Here is a 12,976-nt window from a genome sequence, read left to right on the forward strand (position 1 = left end):
AAAATCCAGCTTGTATTTCAGATATGTTTGGAACTGATTTCTATTTGTTGTAAATAATTAAAGCCAATTTTACAGAATTGAATCCCAAATAATTCAGAGGTTTTTATGAATGTTCTAGCTCTTAACCTAACTACATTCATTAGGGTGGTAAAAATGCAACCTGGCCTTTGCATTTTACAAGTTCATGATTCTGTAAACAAAGAAACGAGATGGTATTTTGACAACTTCAAAACGAAGTTTGTTCGCTAGAGAGGGTATTGATATCGCAGAATGTTCGATACAAATTCCTCTACTTCATTTCTTTGTATATTTTCATGTGTCGGGGCCGAAAATGAGGGAGTTTCGATATTTTTCTCAGGTTTTCGACCCCTTACATGAAAATTTTTTTGAGTATCTGTTTCGGACGATTGGTTTTAGGCAATTTCGCTTGTTGTAGCCCGAACGAAGTGAGGGCTACATGCGAAAAACAATCGTCCAAAACAGATACACAAATAACTATTGTTGAACTACTTATGAGGCTTTACATTAACTGGAGGTCATCGTTCGTTTTTGTCGTTGCTGTTGTTTGCACCATTATTTTGAATTTAATGCGCACTTACGGTACGATCTCTGGCAAAAGCGAAAACTTGGAAGAAATAACACCTGCCGTGTAAACCCATTGATGTTTTGCCGGCGACGATATATGTACTTGCGTGACATTAAGAAAAGTCAATTGAATAGAGTGTAAGACACAATAAAGAAATAAGACAAAAAAATTACGATTTCATTTGTGATTTGTAAGTTAAATGAAATTGATTGTATGAAGAAAGAAAAAAGCGAGTACTGGGGACACGACGACCATTTATTTGTAAAAAAAAAAATTGCTCGTCGATATGTTATACTGTTATCATGTTCCATCAAATTCGAACGAAATACAAAAGGAAAATCAATAAATTGTTTTATCTCAATCACAAGCAATTACACCTATCAATCACCGCGAATTAGTTCCGACCTGCTACTTAGTACATCATTCGTTGTCTAAAAATGTTTGATTGTATATGATGGCACTAGTTCGGTCTTTCTGTTGATATCATACGAATAAGGTGAATTAGGGGAAAGTGCACTAATTTAGACTTAAACTTCCCTAGATTTGGAGGATAAGCATTCTTCTAAAGCTTGTGTACAATGTGATTTTTTTCACACTAAAGTCGAAACTGACTTCATAGGTTCACAAATTTACTGAAAATAGCCACTGGCTATCTACTTTGAAATGTTCAAGTATGTATGATACTAGTGCAGGCTTGGGATTACTATAATGACAAAATATTTCCCAAAAAAATATTTTCATGCGTCAAGAACGCGCTGCAAAAATGTTTCCCCGTTTAAAGAATGTATCCACGACGTAAACAGGCAAAGTAAAATCACGCGTCAAATAACGCTTAAAAGTTCGTCCTAGTCTTCAGGACTTTGTCTGGGACAGATTCTGTTCCTTAGATCCCTAGTTTCTGTTCCGCAAGGTGGCTGGACATTTCTACACTGTCAATATCATCAGGAACGATATTATCGTTAACAAAACGATGATATCGTTAACAAAACGATGATATCGTTAACAAAACGATAATATCGTTAACAAAACGATAATATCGTTAACAAAACGATAATATCGTTAACAAAACGATAATATCGTTAACAAAACGATAATATCGTTAACAAAACGATAATATCGTTAACAAAACGATAATATCGTTAACAAAACGATAATATCGTTAACAAAACGATAATATCGTTAACAAAACGATAATATCGTTAACAAAACGATAATATCATTAACAAAACGATAATATCGTTAACAAAACGATAATATCGTTAACAAAACAATATTATCGTTAACAAAACGATATTATCGTTAACAAAACGATATTATCGTTAACAAAACGATATTATCGTTAACAAAACGATAATTCACGCCGTAAGTGTGCCCAAAATTTGAATTTTAAGTGAACGATTCGATGAAAAAGTGAACCAAAAAATACATTTCAACGCTTCCTTGTATGAAAATGACGCTGCGTTGGAAAGACCTCCGCACTTTCCATTTTGAATTTCGACCGCACTTACGGCGTGAATATCGTTAACAAAACGATAATATCGTTAACAAAACAATATTATCGTTAACAAAACAATATTATCGTTAACAAAACGATATTATCGTTAACAAAACGATAATATCGTTAACAAAACGATAATATCGTTAACAAAACAATATTATCGTTAACAAAACGATATTATCGTTAACAAAACGATAATATCGTTAACAAAACGATATTATCGTTAACAAAACGATGTTATCGTACACAGTAAGATATAAGAGGACGCCAGCTTATATCGGTTTTTGACCGATAATATCGTTCATGACGATAAATATTGACCGTGTAGAAATGTCGCCTCTCCGTTCTTTAGGTCACATGCTGTTTCTGATTGTTTAAAACTTTTTCAGTCTTCTGCGGAATATGAAAGATTCATTGAATGCTAGCTCATCGGTAAACACCTCAGCAAATAGGATGCTAAGGGAAAGTAAGAATTGAAGTCAGACAGAAAAAAGTTATCAAATTTTGAATAGAAACAGTTTCACAGTGGGATTTCTTCCTATTTAAACACAGACAGTTAACACAGGTCAAGAAACTTTTACGAGAACGGGAACTATTTCTATTCACAGTTTTTTTTATCGGTCGAAATGTTCACTTATTACCAAAATGTGAAATCTCTAACTTTATATGTTTTTAGATCAACGATTTTCCACAAATTCCGACATGAGATCAGTACAGAGAGAACAGGAACATGTTCAGAGGACAAAGTAAAACGAAAATAATTTTCAATCACCAGCCTATGACAATTATACAAAATTCTATTCCCATTCAGCGACAACACCGAATACAATGTGAAGAAAATTCAAAACCCAGTCGGTTATCTGCAAGAAATGTGTGCAAAGTATGGTTTTTCAGAACCGACCTACGGCATTTTAAAGCAGAACGGACCTCACGATACAGCATTCTCCATTTTTTGTCAAGTCCAAGGATATTATCGAGTGGTGTCTTCAAATACACAGGAAAAGGGAAAGGAGATGGCAGCTAGGGAAATTATTTTATGCATTAAAAGGGGTGAGACTTTGATTAATTTCTTATATACGAAGGTGGGCGGAAGAGATTCTACGATTAAATTAGTTAGAAACATTAACACTGTCGGCGATATGCATCTGCAAACCAAATTGTTGAGCAAAGGGAGACAGCAGTATTAGATACGAGACAATGAGACGAAATACAGTGCGCGCAGAAAGTTGTCGAACATGTGAAGAATACAAGCTCTTCACATGGTCGACAACTTTCTGAGTGCACGTTACACCCAGTCTTTCTACTCAAAATTTCGGTGAAAATTTTCACTGAATTAACTGTAACCATTGATGTAATTCCAGCGATCGACCTTGAATATAAAAATCGCAACGAGTCACTCATTTGCAAAGACTTAACGAAAGCTGTTGCACCCGAAACATTGTCCGAAAACTCGAGGTATTTTGGAATCGATGTTTCGCCACCATACCAACCCAGACTATACACTGTCCAATTTCTTTTAATTACAGCGAAAATACGAAACGAAATGTGAACTACGTGGGAATTCTGCAGGAATTGTGCGTTCGAAAACATCTTCCACCGCCCAATTATGGAACCGAAAATGTCACTGGCACGCCCAACAATCCGAGTTTCTACATTTTTTGTGAGGTAGGACCAATTAAGGGATATGGAATCGCTCGTAATAAGAAAAGTGCGAAACAGATGGCTGCCGAAAAAGTTCTCGAACAGTTCGAAACGAGTTAGTGGAAATTTTGTTTGCTCTAATTATATTTTGATGCGTGTGTGGCAGTTTTGCTTGCTTTTGGTTTTTGTTTGCACTTTTTTTGGTGATGAGTTTCCTCCTTTAACAATCTGTCTAATGAGCGACACGACCAATAATAATTTTGTTCTAAGATTTGTTCATTTAGAGAAATTCTTTCGTGTTAGGCTTGTTGTGACCTTTTTTTTGCCTTTATCTGATCTCTTTACTTGACCAACCCATAACTCATTCAACTAAGTCGAGTTCATTCACAGCACTGCTACTAGCATGAACACTGAATTGACAAGGGTCAAATTTGGAGGCTTCTAGTAGCAGTGCTGTGGTTCATTCAATGAACTTCATTGTGCACATTACATGCGAATGTCGACCCACCGATATAATACTTCGTCTGTGTAATCTCCGGAGCACAATTTGCTATAATAGAGATTATTATGGGGTCGACAAGCGATAGCTCATGGAAGTTTGGTGGCTGGTCATTTCTACACGGTCAGGAACGATATCATCGTCCACAAGACGTTTTTTGAACGATAATATCGTTTTCTAGAATATTAGGGCGGTATTATAATCTTTTTTAACGATATTATCGTCCAAAATACGATATTATCGTTCAGAAAACGATAGTATCGTCAAAAAAACGACATTGTCTGTAAAACGATACAATCGTTCCTGACAGTGTAGAAATGTCGCATCTCCTGGAAATTCGTTTTGGACGGCGATTCTGAAGAGATTTTTTTTTCTCTATTTGTATGCTTTGGAATGAATTCCAGTTTAATTTAGTGCTGCCCCCAATATTGTCTTGCTTTTTATGTGTTTTTAAGCGAGCGAAATGTTTCTATTTTTTTTCTTTATTTCACCAGTGAAAACTGACCTTTTCGACAAAGAAAGCAAACAGGTCGAAAACAATGAAATCCATCAGACGGCCCTCACCACAAAACGCTATCCATTATTGAGGTAATCCACCAAAGCATTGCTTCGTTTATTGCGCCGCAACTTAAAACGAAATTATCTTTCAATGCAGAGAAACGCCACAAGAAACGTTTACCGTCGTTCCGAATCCAGTCGGTCATCTTCAGGAACTGTGCGTCAAAAATCGATTGAGACCGCCCATATATGAAGTGGTCAAAATGGATGGACCTTCGCATTGTCCCACATTCATTACGTCTTGCAAAGTTGAATACTTTTACCAGGAAGCCACGTCGAGTAACAAGAAAAAAGGAAAAGAATTGGCAGCGTTGAAAATACTTAAATGTTTGATGGAATACCGATCGCCACCGGAAATTGCAGATATTTAGACACGTTAAGCATAAATTCGGCGAATGGAAATATAGCGCGTGTGCATGGCCTACTTTAGAGAGATCGTTGCCGTAACCTTGCCCTCAATCGTTCCTCTAAAATGGGCCGTGCTAATGCGTCCACTATTACTGGCTCTACCCAGCCACAAATGCATGAATTCCTTATCTCTCATACAAAAAGCAGGTACAGCCGTTCATGATTTGTGGTTGCGGTATTGCCAATAAAATATTATTTTAATGTAACGTAGAATAATCGAGACTAACCGACCTAATAATTAGAGGTCTAATAATATTAACCAAATTCATTGTTAGAGATTTTCGCATGTGAATCAGTTGCGAAACGTTCGGTTTTGGTATAGACCAAAATAATTATGCAACCGGTGCTACATGTCATCCAGTTATCGAAAAGCGAAGACAAGCTATGTGCTGCGGTAAATGTGGTCTTTTTTATACCAGCAATGCATAAAGGTGATGTGGCCAATTGGTGAATTATAATAAAAGTGAAATGTCATTGATTTAGCTTCATAGGCTGACGGTGTAATTTCTCTGTATCAAAAAACTTCTATGGATATCGTGAGACTATTCGAAACGAATTTGAAATCAAGGAAATTGGAGATGTCCCATTTCTGCATATTCATTCATCCAAACATAATCTCAATCACATCGTCTAAAAAGCTCATAGACAGTGTCACTTCAATGACAACACCTAAAGCATCTGAAGGTTAAAGTTAAACCGACAACAAACTGAATATCTTTGTCTCCCATTAAGGTTTCAAAGTTCGCATACACACTCACTATCACTTTTACAGTCTACACGTTCGATCGAAAGCAACACGACCTAATTCACAAGTTCAATCGTCATTTAACTGGCAGAGCGAAAACAAGAGCTACAGTGCTCCTTCCCTCACTGGCCTATTTCGGCTTCTGAGATCGTTGATGGCCTACGAGGGTAGTATAGGACAGCCCATCAACCCATACTTGAACAAGTATAACACTTTTGCGAGGGATCTTTTATGGGATCGTGTAAAAGTTCGTTTAGATTGAAAATTACACAGATTGTACAGTTAGAGGCAGTCTACGTCTATGGTTAGAGGCAGTGAAATTTGAGCATTAATTTGCTTCAGGTGTTTTTCAGCTGATCCACACAAACAATCAAAGGGTTTAACAAATGATTTAAACAGGGGGTTACATTTAATTAAATGGATTTTATAGTAAAAAGAAGCCGTTCTGTTACATTTCTTTCCCGTGACTCTCCTGCAAGAAACGTAGTTTTTACAAGATTTATAAGGTGTTAAGTTTAAATTTTGTGCACAATCAAAGCACCTAGCAGGGTAATACAAAAAAATTGAGAAGTACTTTAATTGCAAAATTACCATTAGGGCTGCTAATGGTATTATTGGTATCAAAAAACTACTCTATTTGACATGGTAGAACCTCTATTACCCTGCTAGGTGCTTTGAGGAATTCAATTTTTATCCTTGACGTTAAACGTTAATTGTCATATGGGGAAATGACAGCCTAGGTCAAAAACTTTTGTTTAGCAACTGTCAAGCGGATCACTCAACAACTTTATTTTGATGAGTAGACTATTATAACTTTTCTAACCGGCTTTAACACCCATAAAAATGCAGAGGGAATCTTCAAAAAAATAATTAGGAACCTTAAGAACGTGTGACGTCATTTTCGTTACATTTTATCGGTTCGACTATATTCATTTACGTGCTAGCGTGCGGAATGTCCAGTTTACGTCTCTGTTTGTGACAGTGGAAACGCACTTACCAAGCGCTAGGATGTAATAAATATTATGCACGTATGACAAAGCGGTCGAGGCTTGCCGAGACGGCTTGACATACGTGCATATTATTTTTTATCGCATAAGCGAAAACGAGACAACAAGATATGCGAATGACACTTTGACAATTTACAGAAGTATAATGTTTGTTTATATAATCCTAGGTGAATAATTTTTTCGGGGAATCACACCGCGTATGCGATAATAAATATTATGCACGTATGACAAAGCGGTCGAGGCTTGCCGAGACGGCTTGTCATACGTGCATATTCTTTTTTATCGCATAAGCGAAAACGAGACAACAAGATATGCGAATGACACTTTGACAATTTACAGAAGTATAATGTTTGTTTATATATCCTAGGTGAATAATTTTTTCGGGGAATCACACCGCGTATGCGATAAAATAAATTACTTAATTCCTTGTAAATTGTTGTTTTAGCAAGTGTGAAAGTTGCGGAACGAGCCGAAGGCGAGGCATTATCAGTTGAAATACCCACTTATCTTTGACATAAATTCGAACATTGAATGGGCTCTCAAAATTTGTATCTTCATAATAAATATAAGAATTAATTTAAGAATACGCAACGCATTGTATAGATGTTATTAACATACGCAACCCAATTTTATGTTTTCATCAAAAATTTGTGTCAACCCAATCGATGTAAAGTGAAAGCAAAGCACTGTCAAGCACCGAAGCTGACTTTGACATCACTCATTTAGAAGGCCAAAAACACACCCAACAAAAATCTCTTCGAGAAAAGTGTGACGCAGTCTTTGAAGTACAATTTCTAAAATGAATGATATCGCTAGAGTTGACGCTTTCAGCTTCGTTACGCAAAAATTAAATTTTACACCCAATTTTAGTTCAAACAAGCTGGCTTAGTTTTTCTCATCATCTGCCAAATAATTTTTACCAAAAAAAATTTGACTGGAAACAACCAAAATTTTACCAAAAAAATCTGCGTCGCATGTGGCAGATAAATTTTCTTGCTGGTCTGTTCCTGAACATTTGCCACTTTGCGACGCAGATTTTTTTGGTAAAATTTTGGTTGTTTCCAGTCAAATTTTTTTTTGGTAAAAATTATTTGGCAGATGATGAGAAAAACTAAGCCAGCTTGTTTGAACTAAAATTGGGTGTAAAATTTAATTTTTGCGTAACGAAGCTGAAAGCGTCAACTCTAGCGATATCATTCATTTTAGAAATTGTACTTCAAAGACTGCGTCACACTTTTCTCGAAGAGATTTTTGTTGGGATATCAGTCGTTTTAGAAGTTTTAGAACACTGCTTTTTATAACAGTTTATAACAGAAATTCGAAAATTTGACGAAATTCGAAAATTTGACGAAATTTAAAAATTTGACGAAATTCGAAAATTTGACGAAATTCGAAAATTTGACGAAATTCGAAAATTTGACGAAATTCGAAAATTTCACGAAAATCGAATATTTGACGAAATTCGAAAATTTGACGAAATTCGAAAATTTGACGAAAATCGAAAATTTGACGAAAATCGAAAATTTGACGAAATTCGAAAATTTGACGAAATTCGAAAATTTGACGAAATTCGAAAATTTGACGAAATTCGAAAATTTGACGAAAGTAATTCTCCTGTCACCATTCAAGAAATATCTCTAAAACCCTAATTGACCCACCCATTTCCAACTTTCGATATTTTTCACATATGTCCCTCTGTTCTACTCGTAAAACTCTGAGACTTTGCCGAAGAAAGTAACTCTCTATCTGTCACCATTCAAGAAATACCTCTAAAAACATAATTGACCCACCCATTTCCAACTTTCGACATTTTTCACACTCTGTTCTACTCGTAAAACTCTGAGACTTTGCCGAAGAAAGTAATTCTCTATCTCTCATAACCCAAAAAAATATTAGTCCTTTCATCCTACGCTCGAGTAGCTCAAAATTTGGTCACTCTAATCACTCTAGCTCAAACGAATCTGCCCCGATTTTTTATTTTTTTTTTGTTCGAATCGTGTTACGAATACCTTTCATTTGATGGGTCGCACGCCTCTGTAGGTTTCAATACAGCTAAGCTACAGCCGAAAACGCGTTCCCGACCCTCGAAAGCCACACTCTGAAACCACTTCGAGGCCAATAAAACAAAATTCTGGTTTTTCCTGGGGTAATGGCGTATCACATTTTCATTTTTATGCCCACCCTGAGGTTCCTGCAAAATTTCATGGAGATTGGCTGACTAGTTTCCGAGATCGACCGTCGATAGATAGACAGATAGACAGATAGACAGATAGATAGAAACATACAGAGTAAGTTGAAAGATTTTGATTGTTTGGAAAACGTTAATTTGGTGCATTTTCTATCAAAATGACCAACTTCAAAACGATATATCTCCGGCAATTTTAAAGTTACATAGTCGAGTGATAGCTCGTTTTGCTCGTATTTGAAGCGCGAATAAGATAGAATAGGATTTGTGGTGATACAGGCCAAAGGAAAGAAACTTAAATTCTCGCCTATATATAGTTGCCGCGTCTCAAAAAAATTTCTTCGTTCTTTTTTTGGAAGTTAGACTGCGTCAAGTCCTCCGCTATCGCTCCGGACATGATTTTTTTAAAATTTTTGATAGTCATTGTATGAAAAAGAATAGCCAGCTTTGATCGGTTCAGTCCTCTATTTGAGTGACGTCAAAGTCAGCTTCAAGAAAATTGCGTTGGTCGAATGACATTTCTAGTGAGAAAAGTGCAGCACTTTCTCTCCCGCCGTGAGGAGAAAATAGAAATGTCACTTTGTTTATGTTTTCGAAAATGGTATAGCAAATCGATGTTTTCGTTTTGTAGAGAAAAACAGGAAAACATAACATGCACCAACGCACTTCAAGCATGAGTGGTACTAGAGTACTGAAACGGGACAGTGTATCAAACAAATTTTTGCACTATAAAAAAATCTGTAAACATTTTTCATACAAAATAGTCCTTTATTTGTCATGTGTCACTCGAAGAACTTTTGCTTGAAGTGCGTTGCATGCGTGCATGAAAAGAAAAACTTAGAGAAATCTGAAATTTCAATTCGAGCAAAATTATGGCCCTCGCTTACCATGAGGCCGCAAACATCGCTCTTATTGGAATTTCTTATTTTCTCCCCTTAGTAAACAAATAACTATTTCTTACCTGGCATGGATGTTTTACCTGAAGCCACAAACTTCTTGAGAAATCCATACAGTTTTGAGTCGATTATAATTATCAAATAAAGCTGGGTGTGAGCTACAATTAAGTCGGAAGTCGGAAATGTTATACGAAATAATCACATCGGATGTGAATTTGATAAGTTTTTTTTGTCTCTCTCTGTCGGTCAAGAAACAGTCAGAGGAATAAAATGTTTACCTGTTGGTAGCTTTGTCTCCAAATATTCTACATAAACACTGAAGGTAATGCAAAAAGCCTCCCTCAGTGGATCAGAGAAATTACGAATTCCGACCTTGAGGTGAATTCATTTCTTGGGACTAATGTTGTTGTACATTCTGCAACTTGTCGCAAACTAATTCAATGTGTTTGCAACATAACCACGACAGAGTAAAGTTTATTTACTCTGCCGTGAACATAACGAAACCAAATTAACCTGAAAGTGGAGATTCGGGCGTATCTGATCGTTTGCATTAACTTCTGTCTTTATATACTTTGATAAACTAGCTGCACCCAATACAAAATAAACTATGTACGGCTGTAGCCAACGCACTTCGTAGCCAATGCACTTCAAGCAAAAGTGCTTCGAGTGACAGCAGCCAAATAGAGTACTATTTTGTATGAAAAATGTTCACAGATTTTTTTACAGTGCCAGTTCTGTACACTGTCCCGTTTCAGTACCCTATTTAGAGTACCACTCATGCTTGAAGTGCTTTACCTGGAGACAAAGTCACCATCAGCTACAGACTGGTTAGATTTTGCACTTTTTTTGTCAGTGTTGATGGTTTGGCGGTAGAGCAACTTAACAGAAGACAAGAAAGTTTTCGACTTTCAAATACACCCAATGCTTAATTTTTGAGAATGGATTTACAAAGATTCTCTAAAATTCTCAAAGGTTCACAAAACTGTCGGTCATTTTAGGGAATCTTTTGAGAAGAACCATTTCTCAAATATTCGGCCTTGAATACACCGCTATAGATGTATCGATAAAACTGTAAATGTAAATTCAGAAGAACTCCAATAATGTTCCTTATATATTGGATAATATAATGGTGATCTATTTGATTTAAGACTCGGAACAGGTGAGGTTTCCTAATCAAATTCAGATGATTTGAACATCAGGTTTCAGATCAACCAGACCTGTTCCGAGCCTTTGATTTGGATGTTCGATCTTGATGTTTTTCATTTTATTGACTCATCTCCAAACATACGTATACCAATAAAATGGAAAATGTCCCAGACGGACATCCTTTTTACGATAGCATTAAAATAAAATCTGAAAAAAGAATAATTCCCACAATTTTGAAGTTTTATTTCAATACGACTGAGTTATTTATGTATCCGGGTGATGCCAGTTTAGACACAAAGGACAACGAAAAAGGCTTTACATACAAAAACAATGAATGCGGAAGGATAGTGCATAAAACTCTTTACTTTTTCTTGCGAAAAGAATAGTTTATTTCGATTCCAGGAAATTTTCCTCTTCACAAAATGGAGGTCGGGATTGTAGTTCCCATTTTCAAAACTTAACGAAAAGGCTGCATTCCCGTGTGCAAATAGCATTTACCAATTTCTTTCGAACAATAGATGCAAAAAGTGGATCATGGTTGATTCTAATAGTCTATTTCTAGTAACGACAAGTAAAACTTTCGTTGCCGTTTTAAGAAAAGCGTTACGTGCAGTGTTTTTTGTAGACGATGTGCTCGAGTGAACATCTGCACATATAGTGCCTAAGAAAGGACTTATCACTCGTTCGCATTTAAACGAACGCTCAATTATCATAACGCATGTAGCAAACCAAGTAGTAGATTAAATCTGGCCCCTGCTAAGTAGCCTAAGTAGGCACATTAGAAAGAAAAAACCAGTAGTACCGAAACACCACTTCGTTCCAGTTCAATTTCATTTTCATTCGACAAATTTTTTTCTTCTTCAAAATCAAAATATGGATAACAATTCAACGAACATAACCGATGCAGAAATTCAAATGCTTAACGGGCGCTGTGTTATGAGCGCCTTAGATTCCCTAAAAAATCATGCAACAGAAAACGAAATATGCAACTACTTTCAAGCGGCCAGCGGCGGACCAACGGATGTCGTTCAACAAGAAATAAAAAGAATATTGGAACTTGGCGTCAAAAATGGATTTATCGTGCGAAACGGCGACAAATATGTACTGACGAGCCTGGAAAGCGAGTATCAAATAGACGGTGATGATGATGACGAAGACGTGGAGTTTGTCTCGTAAGGTTTTTTCTTTCACTCGAGAGTTCAATTTTCTCAATGAACATTACTGTTACCAGCCCCAAAATTCCGCGTTATGAAGTCTACTCAAGTCCAACAGCAGATGATATGGGTAGGGGATACAGATCCATTGCACGACATTCTACAGTTCCACGAACGCCACCTCGTAAACGTAAGTACACTAAACGGAAGCCAGAACCAACGGACCGAGTCACTCGATCCTCAAGTAGAGTGAGGGCTAGCCCATCCAAGGCTAGCACTACATCAAGGGCGAGTACCACATCAAGGGCAACTCCAGCTAAAAAACGGAAAGTAGCGGCTAAACCCAGACCGCCGACGAAATTCAGTTCAAGAACAGTGGCGAAAGGAAAGGGTGGCGGTAGAGGTCGTGGACGGTAGCTTTTTTTGCCTTCAAAATTTGTTTGTCATCGAAAATTGTTTGTGTGAATGTATTTTGTGAAAATAAATCGTTTTCTCGATTACGGACCACGATGTTTGCTGCTTTAAACGCCTTTTGTATAGATCACACTGTTTACCGTGTTGAAACCAACGTGCGCCATCACGATCCATAAATACACCGATAAAATCTGTCTATCAGTTTCATGGACTCTGGTTGGTGTGCTCTGTCTCTCTCT

The 12,976-nt window shown here is 36.7% G+C and overlaps 2 protein-coding genes across 4 annotated transcripts; both read left to right on the top strand.

Moving 5' to 3' along the window:
- Nucleotides 1–649: 649 nt before the first annotated feature.
- On the top strand, nt 650–5,157 carry LOC119082052 (RISC-loading complex subunit tarbp2-like). 3 transcript variants are annotated; one of them, XM_037191381.1, is made up of 8 exons: nt 650–776; nt 2,474–2,550; nt 2,761–2,830; nt 2,896–3,134; nt 3,446–3,539; nt 3,611–3,840; nt 4,719–4,812; nt 4,880–5,157. In XM_037191381.1, the coding sequence occupies exons 2-8, from the start codon at nt 2,487–2,489 to the stop codon at nt 5,151–5,153; spliced, it is 1,065 nt and encodes a 354-aa protein (XP_037047276.1). In that variant the 5' UTR covers nt 650–776; nt 2,474–2,486; the 3' UTR covers nt 5,154–5,157. The 3 variants fall into 3 exon arrangements, with proteins under 3 accessions (XP_037047276.1, XP_037047278.1, XP_037047277.1); XM_037191382.1 differs by having other exon boundaries at nt 752–769; XM_037191383.1 differs by lacking the exon at nt 2,474–2,550 and having other exon boundaries at nt 670–776.
- Nucleotides 5,158–11,937: 6,780 nt separating this feature from the next.
- LOC119082007 lies at nt 11,938–12,827 on the top strand. The gene is made up of 2 exons (XM_037191324.1): nt 11,938–12,341; nt 12,401–12,827. Exons 1-2 carry the CDS (start codon nt 12,043–12,045, stop codon nt 12,738–12,740), a joined length of 639 nt encoding a protein of 212 aa, XP_037047219.1. The 5' UTR covers nt 11,938–12,042; the 3' UTR covers nt 12,741–12,827.
- Nucleotides 12,828–12,976: the final 149 nt, after the last annotated feature.

The sequence above is a fragment of the Bradysia coprophila genome, unplaced genomic scaffold (assembly GCF_014529535.1).
Source record: "Bradysia coprophila strain Holo2 unplaced genomic scaffold, BU_Bcop_v1 contig_373, whole genome shotgun sequence".
Lineage (NCBI taxonomy): Eukaryota > Metazoa > Arthropoda > Insecta > Diptera > Sciaridae > Bradysia > Bradysia coprophila.